This window comes from Anser anser, assembly GCF_964211835.1.
Source record: "Anser anser genome assembly, chromosome: 1".
Taxonomy (NCBI): Eukaryota; Metazoa; Chordata; class Aves; order Anseriformes; family Anatidae; genus Anser; species Anser anser.
In genome coordinates, this window is record NC_139720.1 from 94521939 (window position 1) to 94546083 (window position 24145).

Genomic DNA, 24145 nt, shown 5'->3' on the forward strand with positions numbered 1-24145 from the left:
TCTCTTATTTCATCTCTTAGTTTCTTTTGTTTGTAATCCATTTCTCTTAGAGAAGAAAAAAGTTAAGAAATAAGCATTCTGAAATGATGTTTTTCTCAATGTAAGAGAAAAAGTAAGTTCAGTTTTTTCTGCATGAAGCAGAATTATCATCCTTTTTGTTGGGAGTTTTGTTGGGAGTTTTGCTAGACCAGCAACACATTTTACCCCCAAAGAATCATCAGAAACCCATCAGAAATACTACTGAAAGTCTAAGTACAAGGTCAGCATTGTAGATGTTAATCCTAGAACTCTCAATGAAAGACTCCTCTGGCACTATGTGGATACGTTAATTTCACTGTTCTTTTATGAGTCCTTCATGAATGTCAGCTTGGCTTCAAAAACATTTCTCAGTCACTTCATGTCTTACTCTAATCTGTTCTCTTTGTACTGTATGCTTTTCCACTGTGTTTACTGATACGTAACTTTTGTAAACTTCTTTGAAAGCAGTCTCATTGCACTGCTTTATAAAAGTGAAGAAAATTACTTATTATACTACCTGAAACTCAGCTTAAGCTTTATCTGATGTCCAATTAACAATCTTTTAAGCTAATTACACTTTTCAGCAGGTTCAGGGAAAAATCATTTCTAGAACTGGTTGCTCTTATTTTTGTACCACTTAGATGACACTATTTCTATTTATTAACAGAATGCAATGAATACAATAATGAAGCAACTCCCTTTTATATTATTGATTCCAAGCTTTTCCAGCTCTCTACCAGTAATTTCCTTTTTGTGGTTTGATGGCTTAAAATTGACCTGCAGTTCAATAGGATAAACAGCATCATTATTTACCACATAGGTATATTGAAAAAATGTATTTGCCGTTAATGAGGAACATTTAATGAGGGGAACATTTTTATGTGATTATAAGATATAATTACATATGTTAAACTTACTAACTGACTTTTACAATGAAGAACAAACAGTTTTGGGTGGTAGGGATTTTGAGAAGTCTTGTTAGCAAATTTGATTGCCATTTGCTTTTCTTCCAGTAGCCATTTATTGCTTTATTTCAGGCTTGAAGAGTGTGATTCTTATGTGATACAGTGGAAAGGATAATCTTATAATCCAGTATATTTCTTTCAGCTCCCAAAGAAGCAAAACTCAAACCTTCTACATCTAAACCTAGACCATCTGCCAGACCCAAAAAGCCACGAACTAAACCTGGTAACTAACTTCCATACCAAACATTTACTGCACCATATCACTTAAATAGTTTAATATACTTAAGTTTAAATTCATTCTGTGTTGTAAATTCATTCTGTTCATTCATAAAGCTCAGCACTTTATCATCAGAAAGATAGGTAGAGAGGAAAGGTACGTTCTTTGAGGATTATTATTTTTGTATTGAACAAAAAAAAAATGAAGCAAAGAAAGTAAACTTTTAACTTTAGATTTGTACCCAAATCAAAAAGCTACATGGCTTGGTGTGGAAACAAATTGTTTCCCACCTTGGCTCAGCACAGGATCCAAAGACGCACATTCTCTTGCTTTGGTGATAGCTACAGCATCTTACCTAGAACTATAGGATTTGTATTGATTCTGTGATCATTAATACACAGACTTATCCGAAACTGTTGAAATAAGAATGAGCTTTGGAGTTTAGTAAAGGCATATTTTATGATGACAAGTGAAATCATACCTCCATACCAGAGCTGAATTTGGTCTGTGATGTATGCCAAAGAAAAAAAGATACCTGGCCTTGCCTGAAGCTGAAAAACAAGTCAATAGTTTTGCATGGGTTGTAATGAAGTTTAAAAAGCTTTAAAATGAGTAATTGTATGTTGTGAGAATATGTTACTTAATCATGGAAGAGATTTGTCAGTATTATTTAATTCTTTCCAGATTACCTGTGAATTAATCCATTATTTTTCTCATAAAAGGAATTACTCTCTTCAGATAAAATAATTCCTTGTAAAGCTTGTTAATTAAATGGTATTTGTGTTTTATAACTATCTCAAATTAGTATGCATAATTAGTTTTTCATTGTGGTTACAACTACAACTTTTTTAGTGTAGAATTTCAGTATTGTAATACTTGAATAATTACTTTAGTCTCTGCTGTCAATGCCTATGTCTCTCTGAATATAGACATTTTCTTGAAATGACAGAGAAAACAGCTCCATTCGGAAACCTTTGCATAAATTTGTATAATACTTTTGGGTCATCAGGATCATCCCTACGTATTGATGTTTCCATATCAATGAATGTCTACTTTCAGTTTCTACATAACTACAGAGAAGGCAGCATGATTTTTCATTTGTGCGCATGCCTCTTGTCTGTCCTTTCTCTGTTAGTGGTTTCCTTGCTCAATTCAGATGGAATTCTAAGGAACACTTTTTAATTGCTGGGATTGTTTAGTCTAGAGAAAAGGAAGCTGAGGAGAGACTTCATTGTTCTCTACAACTACCTGAAAGGAGATGACAGCAAGGAGGGTGTTGGTCTCTTTTCTTAGGTGACAAATGATAGGACATGAGGAAACAGCGTAAAGTTGTGCCAGGGGAGGTTTAAATTTGACATCAGGAAGAACTTCATGGAGGGCATGGTAAAAAAAAAAAAAAAGAGGGAAGCCAGAACAGGCTTCCCAGAGAGGTGGTGGTGTACCCATGTACCCTGGCAGTATTTAAGAAATGTGTAGAACTTGCACTAAGGGACCTGGTTCAATGATGTGACTTGATAGGTCAGGTTGACGGTTGGACTTGGTGATCTTGAAGGTCTTTTCCGACCTAAATGATTCTATGATAATAATAAGCTTATAATGATCTCAGATATATTCCAGTGTCACTTTGGGTGTTCAGCATAGATTAGAAATTTGTGTCGTGAGAGTGGTTGTCACCTTTACTTAACCATTAATCAAAATAATCAAGAATACATGTCAAATTCGTATTTCATCAACTGCCTGCTATTGGTTTGCAAATTTCCTTAGTCTCAATACAGTAGTGAAGTTAGGATACAGTATTGTTAGATAGACTGATGCATACATGTAGTTGTTCCTTTTAGAATCTTCCATCCCCTACCAGGACTATGAGGGTCCTGGAAAAACTTGAAAACATGCATCTTCTGAAGTATAGTCACACCAGAGAACCATGCCTTCTCTGCCTATGAAAAATATGTCTGAAAACTTGGTTCATGTCTGTCTTATCATTTTCAGTCCTTCTAAGTCTCAGGTTGCATGGTTGATCAGTGCTTACAATCCAATAACCCAGTAGATCGTTCAATAATATTGAGAGTAATATGCCAGAGTCCTGTTGTACTGTCTGAGAGTCTTATGTACATGCTCTGCTTTCAGAAAGGTCAGAGGAAATGAAAGGCATTTAATTTCTTACAATCTCAATCCACTGTCATTGTCATTCTGAGAAACACCATCTCCCAACTCTACCTTTTCATTTTACATAGAAAAGTCTACATCAAATGTGCATTGTATATCTGTTAATGAACTTTTAAAAACTGGGCTGAAAAGAAATCATTACCAGAAACTTTCAGAATCTCTTTAGGATTGGGAGAAGGGTGGCATTGTTGGCTTTACATTAGAAAAAGCAAACAAATGAGAAAGAAAAGCCGGTATGTGATTTAGTATTCATCAGAAAAATACGGTGTAATGAATGTCTAGCACTTGGTTAGTTCTGGAAAAATCTGCATGCAGCTAACTTATAGGTTAGTATGCTTCATATTGGATTTCCCTTGGATTTAGAGCAAAGAATAGTGCTGTAGCACAGATACATTATGCAGTACTGAGTGCTGCCAGGTGTAGAAAAACAGTCTCCCATTGTTAACTAGGTAAGGATACCCTGTTGATCTCTGTCATGACAGAGAAGTACTTCCACTGTGGCAGTTCAGAGAAGAACATGGCAAAGAGTTCCTACTAGTGAATTACTTTTCAGTAGCTGCTTCTGTGTATTCTCATTCTTCATCTTCTGACCACATCTAAATGCCAGAGTTCTGGGGCTGAGAGCAAGAACTGATTGCCCTGGCTGAGTTAACATTTTTTTTTCTTTCAACTTTTCTCACCTCCTCATGTAAGCTGACAGAAACACGCCATCATCTGACATGAACTACTTCATGCGTTATCAGTTTGAATGACATGGCTTTTAAAGGAGATTATTTTGATGATTTACCCACTCGAGTACTGTTAGTTTAGAGATCAGATTCCCAGAGAACATAAGAAAACTTCATAACTGCTCTGTCAGATTTATTTTTATTTCTATTTTTTAACTTTCCTGTTCACAGTAAAGCTTCTCCCTCCAAACCTAGAGTCCTTCTATGTCTAGAATAGCCTGTGACAATGCTGGTTAATTATAATGCTCTTTCACAGAATCACAGAATGGCTTAGGCTGGAAGAGACCTCTGGATGCCACCTGGTACAACCCTTCTCGTGCAGGGCCACTTAGAGCAGGTTGCCCACAACCATGTTCAGGTGGACATGAAGTTCTCCAAGGAGGGAGACTTCAAAACGTCTCCAGGCTGTATTTGTCCCACAGATAAGGCATCTTAGAATATTTTGCTTTCTTAGGGTAGTTGCAATAGTATTAAATACATCAATCATTAACTATAAAAAGTTAAAGTCAGTAAATAAATGAGGGAAAAATTAAAGTTCTAAATGAAATATGTCAGTTCTTTTACTCGGTCTTAAACACAACCTCCTTAAATATAATCCCCTCATCATAAACTGTCATAACCTACTGAGATCTTCAGCCTTATTATATGTGACTTCGCAATTATTTATACCTGGAATCTTTCAGATCTAACTTTTGCATCACTTTTGAAGAAACTCAGTAAAATTAATAGAAATATTTACCAAAAGAAAAAAAGATTTCTATGTAACTGTTTCTCTAAAGGTGTCTACAGCCTTGCAGGGAAAAGAAAAACTTCTCAGGAAAACAGGAGGATGAAGACTCAGAGTTTCTCTTCCACCTGTGTTCCTATAGCATAAATGCACCTTTTCTTTTCAGAGAGCAGCAGAAGCTGCACAGAATAGTTATTTCCTGAACTTTCTTGATCAACATTATTACTTACTCAATGTTTCCATTTGAATAGAGGGGAGGAGGTAGATTTTAACTGGGAAGCAAAAGCAGCTGAGCTGTACCAGAAGATGAAAAATAGGTATAGATGCACCTGTATTTATCTCAAGAAAATGTTCTTTATTCCAGCAGCAACCATTCCGGTGTCAGTCACTACTAGGAAACCCTACACATATGAACATCCAAAGACTGCAGAGGGTAATGATTACTAGCAATTTTTAGTCATTCTTCTTTTCTATGCTGTAATAATATGTGTGATTGGAAACGCTCTTTTCTGTAGGCTACTTGCTTATTCATATGAGGTCCAAACAGCAGAAATGAAAATATAGTCTTGGTGCTTTATTATTTCTTCACATTTATAACATGAAGATATTGTATTTTAAAAGACAGGATATCACTTCAAAGATATCTGATTAAAAACCTTAATTACATAAGAAGAAAGAGTAAGAATTATTGCAGTAATAGATTTCATTAAATATAAAACTAATGAATTTAGATTTCATGAAATACAAAACTAATTTAAAAATCAGGTTAAAAATCACTTAATTTAAAAATCAGATTAAAATCTACAAACTGTTGAGCAATTTCTGCAGAAAGGTGAGTTCTGTATGGCATACAACATTGTGTGATTATTTTTTAAATTTATGGAAAATATTGAATCATTTTGATTAATCAATATTAATCAATTGAAACTTGTGCTCAAAGTACGCTCAAAACTCTTCTAATGACATTGCTTGGCCAAGGTTGGCATTGGATAACAGTATTTTGTTAGCATCATTTCTTACCATTTGCTTATTTTGCTTTAGGCTAAACTTTCAGAAGCTAATTTTGCTCCAGAAGAGCATCTAACTCTTTGATTATCCCTTTCATCAAAGGCTCTATCTGCTTGTTTTGCCCGTATCCAATAACATTTCATGTATTAAACCCATAGCATCGGTTTTCTCTGTGCTTATTCATTGATACTAACTGAAGGTTATTTCCTAGACTTCATTTCTTCTTTGGCAAATGTAGATGAGTATCTTTTATGGGACATCATTTACTTTCAGTTAAAATGCTGATTTTTTTTTTTTTACAAACCAAGTTGTTTTTTTTTTTTCCAGTATCCAAACTCATGTTCTGTACATGTGAAGAATAAATCTGTTGTTAGATCGAAGCATCTCAGACTAAACCTGGTAGTGACATTTCTTTTAAAACTGTATACATTGAGGTGTGCTGTTACTGCAGAAAAGTCAAAGTGAAAGAAATAAAACTTTTTTTTTTCCTGAATGAGGGGAGAAGAAACACACTCATTACTTTCTGATAATATTTATACCAATATATATTACTTCAGAAAACATTTTGTAGAGCTAAAGAAGAATTTAATTTTCTTCTGAATTTCTGAAGACTTTTTATTCTTTTTTATGAACTCGCTGTTGTTTTGAAGGCAACCTGCAAATAAAAATGAGTGTTTTTATAGAGAGAGATTTTTGAACTTGAATTCCAAAGGACAAGCCTGAATAACAGAGAAGTCATTGCAAGGCTAGAATATATAGTGAGCACATTAGAAAGATTAGTGACTGGTTTAACCTTTCTATACAGTGTCTGGCTATTGTCAACAGAAAGAAGTTAATGCTGGTTTTTTGTTGTTGTTTGCAGCAGCATTAGTAACAATTATACTGTGTACGCTAATAGAAGGATAAGAAATGCTCTGTTATTCAAAAGCATCAATTGCAAACTTTTTTATAGTTTTATTTATTGTAAGTTCCATTTTTAAAGTAGGTGGAATTACAAGAGAGCTTGGGATATAAGTGAGTGTAGCTGATGGATAAGGTTCTAACTTTAAGTATATATGTCTGTATGTTACTCTAGTTCTTACTGCCTAATGAGAGGGGAGAATTTATCCATTATTTTTAATTTCCTTTAGTGTCAGGAATTTTTATAGACTGCCAGTTTGTATTTTAGGATTGTGATCTTTTTATTTTTTTTTCAATTTGGCATAGCTCGTGAAGAGGAAAATGGCATGGTATATTCTTGTGCCATTTTTTGTTTTTTTGTTTTCTTTTTAATCCAAATTATAGGATTAGGGTATGAGAAAAAGCTAAGAAGCTTTTTCAAAATAAGTATTTTTGATATAATTATACATTTGTAACAATAACAGCCTTTTCATCCTCTGTTTGACTGCTCACCTTAGGAGGAAAAAACTCAACTGTTTGTCATGGTCAGTATGCCACTTTCAAATAGCAGCAGACTTCAGTTTGAGGGACACCTGGATATTCCTGTATATCAAGACTCTTGCTGTCTGTGAGATAAGCTGATCTAGTCCTTTGCTTGTTGTAGAGTTTACTGATTTCTGTTATATTTTTCCTTCTGTTGTCAGCAAGTTTCTGCAATTATTTTTTCCTATTGAACCTGTATTATTAGAAAGCTTAATTGTCCACGATTTGAAAAAAATAAAAGTTAATTTCAAGGCAGGCATTATTGTGGTGTAGTACCAGCAGCTGCTTTTGCACTTACCAGTGGAGTAATTTTACATTTTATTTATTTATATATATTTTTTGAAGTAGGTTCCATACTTACCTTGTCACACTGTTTCTGTTGCAGTCTGGGAACCTATTACACTTAGAGTTGAACCACCAAGGTCAACAGTAGGTAATGATATTTCTTTGGCAAGCTGTTTGCTTTGTTCATCGCAGACAGCACCACTGAAGTTACTCGCCTTATGCTTTAGGATTCTTTCATTAAACTTAATTTTTCTTCTAGGTAGTTCTCTTGCTTGGCATTCATGTCAATTGGGCATATTGCTCTCTTCACAGTTGGAATGTCTACTTTTTGAGAAAATGAGCCTGGAAGCTCTGAATCACCTTTGTTATAATTATGCTTGTCTGTGCTCATCCCAGTTTTTTACTTAAAAAATAAAATAAAATCTGGGCTTCTGAAATGACCAAATTTCATCTCTCTTGCTTAGTCTGTTGAAAACACATGGGTGGTACTACTTGACTTCCTTAGCTACTTCCTATAAAGAGAATTCTCTCTGTTGCAGGTGTGAGGCCTAAGTGTTTATGTGTTCAACTTTATATCAGATGCTAATTTCTGTGTAAATTAACCAACTTATTACCCACCTTTTCTCTTCCAGCTCCAATGGAGATTCCACATATTTCATCTAAACCTAAAACTTCACCCAAACTTCCTATCCCACACGCTAAAGATGGTAAACTGCTTTGTGTCATTATTTCTAATACAGTAGATATTGGATTGAAATATATTTCCGAGCAGCTGCTTAATTATCTGAGCCAGTTACAATATAATGGGGTTCTGTTCTGCTGTGTATTCTGTGATTTATTTTCAATTTTCAGGAGTAGTAAGAGATTTACTAGGTATTTATCATCATATAGAAGAATAAATCTCTGCTACCTCATGGCAGCTGGATGAGAATATTGCTAAGCTCAAATTGCAGTGGTAGTTAAAACAAGTATCTAGCAGTTAAAATACGTATTATGGCTACTTAGGTTGTACAATTCCCACACACACTGCTTTGCATTGAGAGAATAACAATGTGTCTCCCTTTTAAATCACAATTATTTCAGCTCATGACATTATTTTTTTATAGCATCAATTTCACCTTCTTATGCAATTTAAACATCCTGTTTTATTTTAAAAGGTATACTACAGAGCTAAAGTATGTGGTCATGTAACCCAATACACAGCAATGCTGTTTAATAATACAGCATCCAGAAAACAAGCAAGTGGTCTCCAATTCCAGCTGTATATACAAACAGCATTTGAAATACAGTGAAGAGTTATGTATCTTTAAAAAGCCATTTTCTTAGTAAGATAATGATACATATTTGGATATCTCATTGCAGCTCATGGGAGAACTAAGCTCACAGTTAAGGATTGTGTTTCATTTTACACTGCTTAGCCCCTTATTTTCTCAGTAATTTAATTTAATACAACAGCTTTTGTGTGAAGCAGTGTATAATCCAAAGTATAGCTACTAGACAAAAAATTCTAACTGTAAGTGAAGTTGTTTTCCTCAATTCTCAAAACAGCCTTTATGTTTTGTTTTTGATACAGTCCTGGAGTCTGTAACACTTAGAACTGCTCGACAAAAACCAACAATAGGTAACAGTTTTACCTACAAGGACCACCACATTTAAAATACATATTGTGGCTACTTAAGTGGTACAATTCTCACCAACGCTGCTTTGCATGGTTAGAATAAATACTCAGTAGACATCTAGCATCACAAGTACATCTTCATTGTACGCCACTGTCATAATTTTTTACTGTTATATTTTGTCCTTCTGAAGTGTTTTTGTGGGTGTGATTTTACACTAACAATTCATATTCATCTCATTTGGTTTTCCTCACGCAAGTGTATTCTGTAAAGTGGACGGATGCACCACGATCTTCCTTTGACTGTGTTTCATTGTATTCAGTTTCTGTCACGTGCTTCATCTTTTCTGCTAGTCTCCAAATCAGGCATCCATCCTGGCCTTGCTTCATTTGATTTTGTTACACAGGTTCTTCATCAGCAGTATTTCATGTACCAGGCATTCATACTTCTTCACTACTCATAAACACTTTGGGTTTCCAGAGGGTCCCAAAGGCATGTGTTGGTTTTGTTGTTTTTTTATTTTTGTTGTTTTTTGGATGTTTTGCTTCCTGACCGTCTCAGTTCTTGAAATACTTTAATAGTTGCATTTCTTTTATTCCAGTTCCAAAAGAAACACACCGTATTCCCTCCAAACCTAGAACATCACCAAGCTCAGAAGTACCACAAACCAAGCCTGGTAAGTACATTGTTTTGTATCATCTTGATACGTATGTTTTACAAATACTACTGTGATCAGTGGGGCTTCAAATCCCTATTTACCCCTCGAGTGTGTATGTTGGTGTAGTCCTTGAAGGATAAAATCCAGTATCACATGTCATGTTAAGCGCAGTCTATAAGCAATCTTTTAAGTTTAAAGTTCTTCAGTTCTTTTTTTTTTTTTTTTTTTACATTTTACATCACAACAACAACAGACATTTTCTCTGCAGTCTTCCATGAAAATAGCTCTTCTCTGAGTATGGATTGTTTTTGGGAAAGTGAGAATGAAAAACAGGGGTGTCATTGCAAAGAGGAGGTGGTTTTTGTTGTTTTTTTCTGTATTCCTCAAACTGTGTACATATTTTTTCTTTCATAGGCACAGTCATTCATTCATTCATTCTTTTCAGTCACTTCTTCACAGCCCTTAAGTTTTTCACACATAGAAGAATGCGTAATACTTTCTATAATGTTGTTTACACAGTTCAGTATATAGCAATATACAACCCTGGGCTAATTAAGGGTGGAGGAAGAAAGTTATAAAACCTATAGTAGCAATTGCATGAAATACTGGGTTGACCCTGTCCAGCAGCTAAGTGCCCACCAGCTGCTTGCTTACCACCCCCACCCCCATCGGTTTGAGGAGAGAGTCAGAAGAGCAGAAATGAGAAAAAAAAAATGTGTTTCAAGATAAAGTTTATCAAGCTAAGGGAAAAGAGAAGACAACAAGTGATGCAAAGAATTGCTCACAAACCTCCCACTAGCAGAACAATGCCAAGCTAGCCCATGAGCAATGGTTCCTTTGAAAAGACTACCCCTCAGTTTTATTCCTGAGCATGATGTTACATGACATGGGATATCCCTTTGGTCAATTTGGATCAGCTGTCACAGCTGTGTTCCCCTTCTTGCCCACCCCCCAGTCTACTCTCTGGGGGACAGAGCAAAAAAACAGAAAAGTCTTTGATGCTGTGCAAGTTCTGTTCAACAACAGCTAAAACATTAGTGTGATATTAACACTGGTTTGGTCACAAATCTAAAACTGAGCACCACAGGGACTGCTATGAAGAAAATAAGCTCCCTCCCAGCCAGACCCAGTACAAGTATCCAAGGTATTTGCAGCATTAGATGATGCTACTGGGGAAATGGGCAGAATGGTGAAAACTAAGATTCCTTTCTTCTCTAGTAAATCTGCACCTATTATTTGGATCAAAATTTTAAAATAAGCCAGGAGAGTGTAGAAAACTGAAGTTGAAAAACCGCCCACAATTTCTTTGTGACTTATTAAAGAAGTTTCAGTTTTATATTTGGGGCATTGTTCTGTAGTAGAGCTATTGCCTTGAAGTGGCAGCAATTCTGAGTTGAATAATACTCTGTCATGTATTGAGTTTCAAGGAGTGGTCATCTCTCACTGGCTGTAGGAGGCGGATGGTATGATCATTGTGGAGGTAGGGATTGTAATGTTTTAATTGTTCTTGGTAAGAGTTATTTTTGTTCTTTATTACACTGATGCAGTTCTGGAACCAATTACATTTAGAACTGAGAAACCAAAGTCAACAGCAGGTAATTATACTTTCTTATTTGTATAGTCAGATTGTCGTTCCTCTTCAACACGAATCATTAAGTGCTGACCTGCAAATATTTAATAATTTAATAATGCATTTAATAATTTAACGGTCAAGATTCTCCACCTCTTTTCATATTTTCTTTAAAACATTTGAGGAGGATCCTTATGCCTTTCAAGTTTTTATGCACATAAGATGGGGTAATTTCCTTTGGTATTTAAAGAGACAGGGCAGATCAGAAAAAAATCCTAACTTACACATTCTCAGTCATACTGTAAAGATGACTCTGTTCTAGTTAGTCACATGGCTTGGGTGAACAAAGCTGCATGCCCTAAGTTATCTTTCTCTATTCCCCATGCCTTCCAGTTTTACTAAATTCAGTCCTTCATAGGATTCTGAAAAATATTTCTGTTTCTCTTAAATATCAATTCCACTGTCAGAACAGAATCACTTCAGTGATCTTTGGGACGCATGGATCCTTGAAGCAGATCCACTTGACTAAGGCACTTTTATTGCTTGTTTGTGGTACTGAGAATCCTTCCAGTACAACCTCCATTAAAGAGCAGTGGTGTCTTTGTATTTGAAACTACTTTCCTTGTTTTCTTCTTATTTAATTGGTTAAGTGCTTCTTCTAAACAGAAACAATAATTCTGCCATATGCTCTGTTGATGATATGTCACAGAAGAGTATTTTCTCTACAGCTTGGTTTTGTTCCAAGAAAAACCACACCCCTTGCATCACTTCCATACAAGCATCTTTGGCTCAAATCTTTGCTCTGTTTTTGGTGACTGTAGGTGGTAGACACTGACACCTCGGAAAATCTTAACACAGTGTAACCCAGTTTCTTTCTTTCAGCTCCTAGAGAGACGCATCATGGGCCTTCAAAACCTAAAACATCACCCAGTCCCCGTGTTCCTCCAACCAGAGCAAGTAAGCTTCTCAATACTTTGCACTTTAGTGTATGATTTTTTTTTTCAGTTTGAAAATCGCTAAAATTCATAAGTTCTTTGAAAGTACACAAATATTTCATTGAATAGGCTTTGTTTTACTGTCATGAAATTTTGCTACATAGCTGTCATGAAACAAGACAGATATTTGTGTGTGTCAATAACTTGTATAATGGTTGGGGTGTGGGGTTTAAACACTCTAATTTTGAGCCCTCACAAGTTGGAAAACCTGTGTCTCAATTTCCCCAGAATGTGAAAGAGGTACTTGTATTTTCTAGTTACTCATTTACAAGCGCAAAATTATGATACTTTCCTGTTCCCAAAACTTCATTTTGGGAATAGCTCTGCCCATTTGAAAATTAGTTGTAAATTTCCATGTTTCTTCTGCTCTGCCTGCTTTGTTGGAAATGGTTTTTTTTGTTTTGTTTTGTTTTTAATGTTCTGTTAATTTAAGCAAGCAGCAGATTTTTGGAGTGTGAAACACTTGAGAAGTGCAGCTAAGGGTACTGTTAGAACTATAGCAGTCTATTCTGTAGAAAGATTTATTGGAGAGAACTGGGAGAAGTGGAGAGTTAATCCAACGCTGCACTGTAACAGTCACTTTGTAATCTCAGCACTAACATTTATTGCATTGGCATGAGGTCTCTTTGTGGTTACGTTCAAATGGAAAAAATATTTCCTAAAAAAACTTTATTTGCAGAAAATGAATGTCCTGTCAGGAAAATCAAAAGACTTATGATTAGTCATCACCCTCATTACTGCATTCAAAACTTAGCTCATCTTCGCAGGTCCAAAAGAAAGTCGACGAGTCACTTTCAAGCCCAGAACATCACCAAGTCCAGATGTACCACACACAAAACCTGGTAAATACATTGCTGTTTTGTTGTGCTTGAGTATTTGGGTTTTCTTTTGGGTTGTCTTTTCTCAATGAAAAAAGTGTTGATTAACATCTCTTCATATTACAAACAAATAGATTTTGTAATGAACATGAAATACATGTATAAAGGAAGATAGAGATGGTTTATATATTTCATGGCTGCTTTTGGTGGGTTGCATATGCTTTTCTGTCACATGACAGTTGTCACTGATGACTAATTTGCATAGCAGAGTAAACAACGTATAAACATTGTAACAATGTTCTTGGAAGAAATTGCATCTCTTCTGTTCAAGTGTGCCCTGGTAATGGAATTAGACCCTTAAAAATATACATAGTAGAGAGTTGCATACTAGCGAATTGCCAAACCTCCTTAACTTGTAGTGGTTCTGAAGGCATCAGCTGAAACTTCCTTTAGTTAGTGCATATTCACTAATATTTATTGCAGTTTAAAAAGAAATCAGTAAAAGGGAGTATTTTACATTTTGATGATACTTACCACTAATTCTTTGTACGTTCTTGTTTTATGAAGTATTGGCACCTATTACATTTACAGTTGAGCAAACAAAGACAATGTTAGGTAAAGATATTACCTTGAGCTGATTATTATTATTTTTTCCCTGCTGCTGCGTGGACCAAATATTATGGATTATTATTCTGTTTTCCACATGATCTGTTTGTGGGTTTGATTTGTTTTCTTGCTTACATAGTGAACTTAATTCTACTCTGTTCCAGGTATTGAAAGAGTCCTAGCTGTGTTGTTGTCTTCACAGAAAATTTCTCTTTCACTCTTACATGAATCACGATTGTTTTGACTCTTGTAGGAGACAAGCATGCCATGGCTACTGCAGCTGTCAGCTTTGAAATACAGATGGGAACATCTCAGCTGTGGCTGTCTCTGTTCTTTCAGATTTTGCTCCTTGACTCCAGATGAGATTTTGCTTACTTGATCATTTTTCCACTCATATTTTAATTTATGGTTGTCTTTTCCTTTTAAACACTTGCATATGTCTGTCTCTCGGTTTTTCAGTCACTCATGCAGAGATTGCAGTTTGTTTTTTCTTGAAGGCACAAGGCATGCAGTGCCTGTGCAATACCTGACTAATTTCTGAAGAGTATATACTCTTAAAACAAGTCTTTTCTTTCAGCTCCTAAAGAACCACAACATATACCTTTTAAACCTAAACCAGCTCCCATTCCAGATGTTCCACACGGCAAACCTGGTAAATTACCTTGCCTTTTGTAATGCTGTGGTTGATAATTGGGCATCCATTTGTGATGGAGGTGTGGGGGGGAGAGGGGAGGCAGGGGGGATGTAGAATTGTCAACAGTACATTTGCTGTTACCTCTGTACTACTATAGCTTAAGAAACCTCTGCAGTAAGTCATACCACTGATGGAAACTACAGTAATTCAAGATTTTTTTAGTATTGTGTGGGTTTTACTGGAAGAATAGTAGGGACCCATATATTTAGATGAATGATATGAAGGTATTAACAACTTGTACCCGAGCAACACACTTTGGTTGTTTTGTAGCATGTTTTTGAAACTTATCAGAGAGCTCTCTTAGGGTTGTTGCAGTGCTTTTTCCCTTATATACACATTTTCACCCAAATGAGACTGAGTACTCCCTTCTGTTGTACTCCATTTAGGAGACTCCCTATCATAAATCTGGCTGACCTGTGTAAGATAATCACTGATTTCACTGAAGAGTTGTTATGATGGTTTTTTAAAAGTATTTAAATGCAAAAACAAAACAAAAAAAAAGGAACTCTTTATAAACAGAAATCTCTGAGGGTTTTTTTTAAGGGGGTGGGGAGAGGAAGGGAGGAGGATCTCTTCATTATTCTGAGCATTTATCCAAACTTTTTCCAACAGGAATCTTTCCATCCTTCCATGAACCAGTTACTGCTATGATTCCTCATATTCCTGAAAGAACAAAGGCAACACTGGGTAATCATGTGTTTCATAAAGAATTACTCTCTTTTTCATTCTTGTTAGAGAAGGCGCTCATTACATCATATTAAAAACTAATAATGCAGTTTTGCTCTGCTTCTAGATACCCGCTTGCCCTTTGATCTTGATAAGGGTAGTAATGCGCAAGCTCATTTACTTTTGAAGGTTCTTTTCCTCATCTTCTAGCCATTCCAATCAGGAGGACATAATTCCTTCAGATGTTATATATTTTCCAGTAAGTGAGCTTTATTTAAAGAACAGATAGTGATTCCTGTCATTTCTGCTTCTGATGTATGGATACTGTTATCGTAAAATGCTGCTCTGCTTTACTACTCATTGTATAATTTTATGGAAGAATGTATGAACTACAGCATAACATACACCAAAGCATACCAGTTATGTGACCTCACAAGTCAAACACCAGTTCTTAAAACCATTTTCTCTGTTAACTTTTAGTAATACTTACTGGGGAAACTTTTTTAAATATGTGAAACATTAGTCTCAGAAATCTTCCTTCTTAACTTGCCAGGTGGGGACCAAATAAGGATGAATGAATCCATGCAGAATAGGGCGATAGGATTAACAATCTTTGCTAATAATTATTCTCTGTCCCTGGTTTCAGGAGAGATGCCCAAGATTTTCTGAGAATGAAGTGGTATCATTAATGAAGTAATAACAGCCATTTAATAATCTTTTATGTATGCTTTTTCCTTGTGGCGAATAGGAAATTAAAAATGCTTTTCATCGTGTTCATATTTTAATATCTATTCTCTGTATGCATTGATACTTAGGTATTTGGTATCTTTACATAGCTTTATGAAGTTTATGTGCCTCGTAATTCACATCTGGGGCTACCTGATGGAATCTTTACATGCAGAAAAAGGTTGTTTAGAACAAGGGGGTGAAGAATGTACAGGCTAAGGTAGATTTCTGAGGACCTTTCACATTGGCGTGGATCACAGACTTGCAAGTGTTTGCTGAAAGTGCTAAAATACCTTTTCCAGTATGAAAGTCATGACAAGAATTACTAGAATATAATAAAATGGTTCTTGTTGGAAGAGAGCTATTGGTTGGTTGACTGATTGATTCCAACTGCCTGATAGCTTCAGGGCTAACCAAAAGTTAAAACTTATTAAGGGTATTATGCAAATGCCTCTTAAACGTGGACAGGCATGAGGCATCAATCACCTCTCTAGGAAGTTGTTACAGCGTCTGACTACCCTCTCAGCAATGAAGCTTTTCTTAACGTCTGGTCTGAACCTCCCCTGATGCAACTTTGAGCCATTCTTACATGTTCTGTCACTGAATACCAGAGAAAAAACGTACCTCCCTCTCCACTTGCCCTCTTCAGGAAGTTGTAGAGAGCAATGAGGTACTGAATAGTATGGAAATGACAGGGATAAATAGTTCCCATGTAAAAACAAGGAATTTAATTTATATATCAAGTCTGATATGAAGGGCCCACTGAAAAACAGGTACTCTCTTCAGATTCTCATGTACAGCACAGAAAGGCTACTCCTGTCTGTTTTTGTCCCATTACTTTACTGTATGCTGTTTGTGACTGTATTCTTCACTGCTTCATCCAAAGCTACAAATCTGTATGTAACTATTGGGAAGTCAGTCTGTGTCAGTGGCCATTTAATTTCTTTTCCTTTCTTTACAGGAATTCCAACTGATTGATTTTCAGCTTGTCTTATTACAGATTAGATCACACTTCCTTGTGTACTATGATATTCCTTGTGTAATATGGAAACAGTGTTTTTGTTTGCTTTTTGTTTTTAAATAATATTTCAATTATTGTTATGGGTGCAGTTTTTTTTTCCTTTTCTTTTTTTTTAATTTCAGCTCCAAGTGAGAAACAGTTCATCCATACCAAACCAAAAAAACCTGAAAAACCAAGAGCGCCACACACCAAACCTGGTAATGGAGTCAATCTTGTAATTTTGGGTGTTTTTATTTAATCATTCTTTTCCCCTAGCCTGAGTTTTTGTGCTTTAAACAGAATTATTCATACCTGGTTTTATGGTGAATCAACGGTAAATCAACCTTTAGATCAGTCAATCCAAAATGTCAAAACTACACTGCAAATAATAGTAGCATCTGTAGTATATGTTTTTCCTCCTTTTTATTACATTCAGCAAATGATGACTAGTAATTTGAGCGTTGACAGATTTCAGTGGCTTAGATACACTGAGTTCTCTCTTATTGCTATCTTGTAAACAGAGGGGCTTCTCTATGAGCATGTTTTTTCACCCACAAAATGCAATTTAACTCCTTTGAAATATGCTGGTACACTTAGCAACTGACATATGTTATACTGAAACAAAAGTACTTTAAAAATAGTTAAGATGATCTGTGTCTCTTCCCATTTTTGTTATAGAAGTAATGTATAGGAGAAGTTAATAGAAGGATACTGAAAACTGTCAACAGTTGATTTTTAAGATATTCTGCTACTCTTTAGTTTGGGGCATTTTTGAAAGCTTTAGAAATAGTGCAAATACTGCTTTGTTTCTTTTGAAGTAAAATTTTAAGATTCTCAACATTTTCTCCCTTAACAGCAATACATCAAACAACCCCACAACCACTTATTAAAAAATCTACTACCACTGAGCAGTCAAGGGCAACAATGGGTAAATACATTTCCTTAAACTTAAGATGCAGGTCTTTTTAATTGTTCAATGGGGAAATTTCTAGAGAATATGCTCTGGTGTGTTCTTTCATGCAATATCAGTCCACTGTCCGTCATTCTGCTTATACATGTGCATGTTTCTTAATACAGAAGAGTCTCAGTTCTATTCTCGAACTAAGGCAGAAATTGCCTACGCTTCATGTCTAGCCAGAAGAATGTATTTTTCAGTTCTCCAACCAAATTCTGTGGTCTAATTTTTCTTTTAGAGCAAGAATTTTAGCCACTAACTCACCTTATCATACAGCACAGTACTAGAATATTTCTATGTTTTGGATAGTCATTTTGTTTCAGGTTCCAGAAACCCATGGAATTGTTATTGTCTTTTTTTCAGGCATTTGAGGCATGCACTTTCTGTGGGCTAACTATGGCATTGGATTGTGACTCCTTAAAAAATACAATAATAATTTTTCCTTTCTTTCAGCTCCAAAAGAAACACTGCTCATTCCTTCCAAACCCAAAACATCTGTTGAGCCAGAAATACCACAGACTAAACCTGGTAATTTAAAGTTTTTGACTTTAAAAGTGTTATTGGAGCACTATCTTAGTTACACTTTTTGCTGTCATTTGGTACTACAGTGATGTGACGTGATCGGTATTTAGAGAGAAATTAGTATAATTGTTCAACTCAGAGTACCTCAGTGAACTACATCAAAGAATGCCCCAAAATTGGATCATGTCTATGGGTGCACAAGTTAGGGTGGCTATTTTTTTTTAATTTATTTTTAATTGGTGGGTAGAAGCCATTAAAAATATGAGGAACTTAATTAATTTGAGTTCTATATAAGATACACTACTGTAACTGGTTTCACTAAGTTCTTTTATTTGGGGGGAATTTATTACACTAAATGAATGTGCAAGTACTTTTGAAACTCAGGCTACAGGATCTTAGTCCAAAATAGTTAGATGGTAAGAGTACTAGTACCATCTTCTAATCAGTGCAGTAATTATAGTAAATTTAGGGATGCATAGTTATAATGAAGGATGTATAGTATCTCAGCTCCACCTAGGCTATGAATTATTTCCATAAAAATTACTAGATTGGAAACTTACAATGGAAAAAAAAATTACTAGGGAAGGTGTGACAACATGATCATAAGAAAGAACAGCTCTTAACTTTTCTTAATTCCTAATTCCCAGTTACCTCCAAACTGGTGATACTTTATTTTTTAGGCAATTAGGTTCATGAATAGTTTTATCATTCCCCCCTTTTTCCTTAGATTTCTCATGTAGCCAGAAACAATTGAAGCAGCGACCCTATTCATTAAAGTACGGTACACGTATTTTATTATGAAAATCAAATGGAACAGTCTAGCCAAAAAACAATTGTTTTCTAAAGGATTATTTTGGAAGACTCTCTGTAAGTAACCAAGCTAGATTCTAAGTCTCAATTGAATTAGAGCTATTTCCAATCTTGTCATAGTTAACAAGTACCACATTTTGGCACCACTACACAGTTCAGTTTAGTAGAAGAATTTTAGAAAACAGAACTTAAGGGGTCATGTTTTTACCAGTTAAAATTTAAATCATTGTAATGATCTATATGCAAAAGAAATTCTACTGTTATCCTGAAAGTTGTTAAAAATGAATGGCACTAATTAGTCAATGCCATTCATCCTTATAAGTAGGTTACTTTCCAGCTTCCATATTTTAACCTTGTTTCTGAAAGAGAAAGAGACACATGTAGCATGCAGTTCTGCTTGCCAGTCTTTCTTTTTCATCCAGTAACTTTCTATCTTTGACAAAATGTGGTCAAATTTGAATGAGGGAAGAATGCCTTAAAGGTAATTATATTACTACAAACTTTAGAGAATTTTTAGTGAAATGCAAGCTAGCGTCCACTATTAGAGTGTCTGTTCTGAAGCAGGTGGAGGCCCAGCAGAATATTTGCAATGTCTGTCTGTCAGCATGAAAATACCTCCAGACTAATCAGAACACATGACTGTCTTAGGTCTGTAAAAATTGTCTTAACAGATGCGTAGGTAGATGTTTATGAAACAAAGGACACAAATACTTAATGAAATCCAACATCATTGATTTCACATCTCACAGAACAATGTTTTATTTCTCATAGCTCCAAGGACAACACACCTGGGATCAATTAACCTCATAACAGTTCATGTTGTTGATGGGTCCAAAATGACTTTGGGTAATGAGAATATTATGTCATTTTATTTTGATAACTTTACTTTCTCTGCTTTTGCTATATGGCTAAACGTACCCTTTAATCAACAGAAATACTTTAAATATATCTTTATCTTTTTCATTTGTTAGGCACATTCCAGTGCATGTACAAAATGTTGCTGTTTTTAATTTTCCAGTCACTTTCCAGCCAATTTGTTTGTAATTATTTATAGAAATAAATACTTCGTGTACATGATTGAGGAGTCATATAAAAAGATATCTTGCTCATCTTTTCTTCTGTTGTCTAGCTTTTTAATGATGTATATCTTCCCAGTCTTGAAGTTCTGGTATAAATCCGTGATTTTCAGTCGGGTTTCTATCACTCACCCTTTTTGTTTATGGTCTGCACTATGTTTGAATTTCCCTTCTACCTGTGGTGTCTGATGTTTAAAAGAAAATCATTTGCATTTGATAAGCAATAAAATCTCCTCTTTCAGTTCCCAATGAAACATACCAGATTTCACCCAAACCTAAAACGGCTTTTGTAACTGAAATTCCACGGCTGAATACAGGTAATTCTTATAATTTTCTTAGTTTGTTGCATTGAGAGTCCGTAGCTCTTAAGTAAAATCAATACAGCTTAAGGTTTAATGGTCTGTTCTTACTACCCTTGAAAGCTTTTAAGCATTATTAGTGTTTTGTGTCTGATCCACAGATCAAAAGCGTTGCTAACACAAACATAACTGACTCCCACCTTTTTCCTTGTATTTGTGAAATTTTTACCAAATTTGAATGTCAAAAATTAGTAATATGTTCTTTCCTGCATAAATGTTTTCTCAGACACTTCAGAGAGGCTAGAGTAACTGATGTTTATAGAATGATTGGTAGATTCAAATATCAAATAGCTAGCTGTATTTATGTAACAGAGTGTTTGAGTTACTCAGGTCAGTTATTTGGCATAAGATGACATTGATGACTACTTAAATTTTCAGCTTTCAGTGTGATTCACACACATACTGTAACAAATAAAATTTCAAAATTGTTTTCCAAGTGAAAGACGACAGTAGGAAAAGGTTGAAGGCTAGTAATTTTAACTTTGATGATGACACTATGCTTCAGCAGCCATGCATACTGTCTGCATTGTATGCTTCCAGTTGTCATCTCAGCAATATTTTAATGTTTCATGTTTTTATCTGAATATTTGATTTTGGGGGGTTCAGTTTGGTGTTTTATTTTGAGTTTTTTGTGTTTTGTTTTTTTTTTTGTTTTTTACAGAACCTAATTAAATGTCTTAAGGCCATGGATACCTTGCAGAGCTAACTCTGTATCCATATACAGTTGGGTAACTGGCTGTAAATATTTTATATCTTTTCCTAAACCTAAACATGAATGTAACTGGTCAGACTGCATGATGGAGTCATCTGACCACTAAAGAAACTAGCATTTTCAGCGTGCATTTTGGATCAGAACTCATAGAATTGTCATATGTCCATTTTGCTATATCGCATTGGTGCATGGACCTTTTTTTTGTGGCAAATTACACTGCTTTTACATGTAGCATTTAAACTGAACCTTATTTCTTTTAGCGGCATATAAAACACATCTCACTTCTGCAAGACCAAAGCCATCTGATAAATCACAGACCAGACATGGTAATAATTGTTTATTCACTTTGGGATGGGAAGGAGATACACTAATTATTTATTTAATGATTTTCACCTGTTCTTAGAGAAAGTTTAAGTATTGCTGGAGAAAAAGTGTGTGTTTCTTTCAATTAATCAGTCTGAAGATAAAACCTTTTCAATTTAGGAAAAAAAAAATCTATGCCACCACAGCAACTCTTGCTTTTTCTTCTGTAATACGGAATTGTTGGCATCACTTAAAGTCTCATTTTCTTCTCATTAAGCTTTTTCTTTTAAACTTCCTCACAGCTCTTAGTAAGACTACACTAGCACCAGCTAGAACAAAATCACCTGGCTTGCCAAAGTGGATTGTGCCAACAACAGGTAGAGCTGTTTTTTTGTGTGCTTTGTTTGTTTGTTTGTTTTTAATGTATTAGTAAAAACACACGAATGTTACTTCCTGAAATGATCTTAAGCCTTGCAAAATATTTCATTACATATGATCATAGAAGTTAATTCTTTAGAGCACTGTATGTAATTGCTGTTACTGGTGATGCTATATTGTTCCTAAGTGCTACTGTGAAATGATACTGTACGTGATAAGTGTAGACTTAGAGGTAGAGTATATAATATGTCTACTGTTCGTTGATGTTTTCCATATGGTAGGTCCAGAATAAATAACCAGGTGATAGGTCCAGATGATAATCCAGAGTAAATAACCAGAGATGGTTGTATATCTAAATTGAATTAAAAATAGCCTGAACTTGATATGCTCTTTTGTATTACATGTAGAGGGGATGTCTTCATTGTAGATATGTGTTCTTTGACCTTTCATATTCCTTCTGGGAAATGAAATGAGCCCATCTGACTGCAGGACATCAGGGACAGTTATGGTATTAAATGACTTATGATGGCAGTAATCATGGATCAGGAGGTTTTGCTATTCACTAGTGTTGGACAATCTACTTCACAGAAAGTGAACTTTCTAATGTCTGATCACCAAATGCATGAATACACAATTATGTTAGACAGTATGTGAAGTTCTTCCATTCTACCGTATAGCAATGTCTTTGGCAGTGGCATTTTTAGATTAAAAAGTTTTAAAAAAAAAAAAAAAAGGCATTCTAGGTAAACTAGCAGTATAAACATGATAATAGGTGTTTAAATTGTTTTAAGTATAGTTTATTGTGCTTAATGCTATTTTAGGTGATTGCTAAAGTCTTATTTTAAGCGATCTTTATTTTAAATGCTCCATTTGGAGTACCTGCTAGTCATTATTTACGTGTCTTTACAGTAGGGCCAGTTGTCAGCAAGAAGTAGAGTTCCTTTATGGTAGATGATGTCAGAAATTGTCACAAGGCTATTACCTTGCTATGTATGCTAGGTATATTCACAAGCAAATAGGTATCTTCATTTAGAGTTCTGGAAAATTATGCTTTTGCAATATTTTCCATTGCTCAGTTAAGCAAGTCTTTTTTTCCTAAGTGAAATAAGTGTCCTGAAGACGTCTGTTACCTAGATTTTGCATCCTACTGAGTGAGCACTTTCAGTTAAACATGGTGTTCAAATTACTAAGGAAGAGTTGGCATTTATTGTCTGTTATCTGTTTATTCGTACCACAAGTGCTGCTGGCATAGTAACTCATTGATAACTTCCTATGACACTACATCTTTCTTCCCAGAATTCTAGAGAAATCATCAATGATTTTTTTTTTTTTTGCATTTATGGCATGATGAAGAGGACTGCAACTTTAAGCGAATTCTTTTAATTCTGCACTATATTCCTCCCTTTGTGATCAAAAAGTGAAATCCCAAGTCTTCTTGTAGAATAAGTGCGTCACAATATTGTGGCAAATGCAGTGTCTGAGCATACAAGAATGTCTATGCTCACGAAAAAAACATTTTGTACAACAGAGGGTTCAAGTAATCAATTAAAAGGAAATCTTCTATATTCCTCCTAAGCAATGTGCCATTATGTTCTGCAAACAATCTTGAAGTCTGCAGAAGAGACTTCAAAAAGAGAACTCTACTAACCTGGAACCCTAAAAAGAGCTTTTTTTCAGTAGATGTTATCTTAGAGAAATTATATTTTAAGATATTTGGATGATTTTTGAGGATAGAGAAGTTTATTTCTTCCATTAGGAAAATGGTGTTATTTTCTGTGGTTAGCTGATCAGAATCCTTAACCAAGCTGTAAGGGACAACAAGTTTTCAAGCTTACATTTAGACATTATATCATTTTTTTTTCTTTCTCTGAAGAAGAGTACATTTGATAGTCTGTTGTTTTAAGACCACTTCGGATCTCTTACTTCCTTGTTGTGCAGGCAGTGCTGTTGGATGCACACCAGTTCTTCTTCCTGAGTGTACTCATTAGCATCAATGCAAAGATGTTCCACTGCATGCAGAGTGTGTTTGGCAGCTGTGGGGCCCTGAAGATAAGCTGTGGAATTTGTTTTTTCCAGCAGCAGCACATGGGATTGCAGTTGGTTTCCTGGCAGGCTTTTCAGCCTCCTGGCTAGCTGTATTGTTAG

At 35.2% G+C, this 24145-nt stretch overlaps 1 protein-coding gene across 50 annotated transcripts in view; it reads left to right on the plus strand.

The window, feature by feature from the left end:
* ABI3BP (ABI family member 3 binding protein) overlaps positions 1-24145 on the plus strand; it is a 172234-nt gene that overhangs the window by 112434 nt on the left and 35655 nt on the right. For 33 of the 50 annotated variants that reach the window (XM_083821425.1, XM_083821426.1, XM_083821413.1 and 30 more), the window contains 18 exons: positions 1126-1206; positions 5186-5254; positions 7637-7684; positions 8169-8243; positions 9110-9157; positions 9754-9828; positions 11358-11405; positions 12263-12337; positions 13143-13217; positions 14377-14451; positions 15106-15180; positions 17029-17103; positions 17742-17813; positions 18294-18368; positions 19944-20018; positions 20491-20565; positions 21580-21645; positions 21925-21999. In XM_083821425.1, coding sequence (XP_083677551.1) covers positions 1126-1206; positions 5186-5254; positions 7637-7684; positions 8169-8243; positions 9110-9157; positions 9754-9828; positions 11358-11405; positions 12263-12337; positions 13143-13217; positions 14377-14451; positions 15106-15180; positions 17029-17103; positions 17742-17813; positions 18294-18368; positions 19944-20018; positions 20491-20565; positions 21580-21645; positions 21925-21999 — 1257 coding nt within the window. The remainder of the gene's footprint in view (positions 1-1125; positions 1207-5185; positions 5255-7636; positions 7685-8168; positions 8244-9109; positions 9158-9753; positions 9829-11357; positions 11406-12262; positions 12338-13142; positions 13218-14376; positions 14452-15105; positions 15181-17028; positions 17104-17741; positions 17814-18293; positions 18369-19943; positions 20019-20490; positions 20566-21579; positions 21646-21924; positions 22000-24145) is intronic. The other 17 variants (XM_083821424.1, XM_083821415.1, XM_083821448.1 and 14 more) reach the window with 15 other exon arrangements.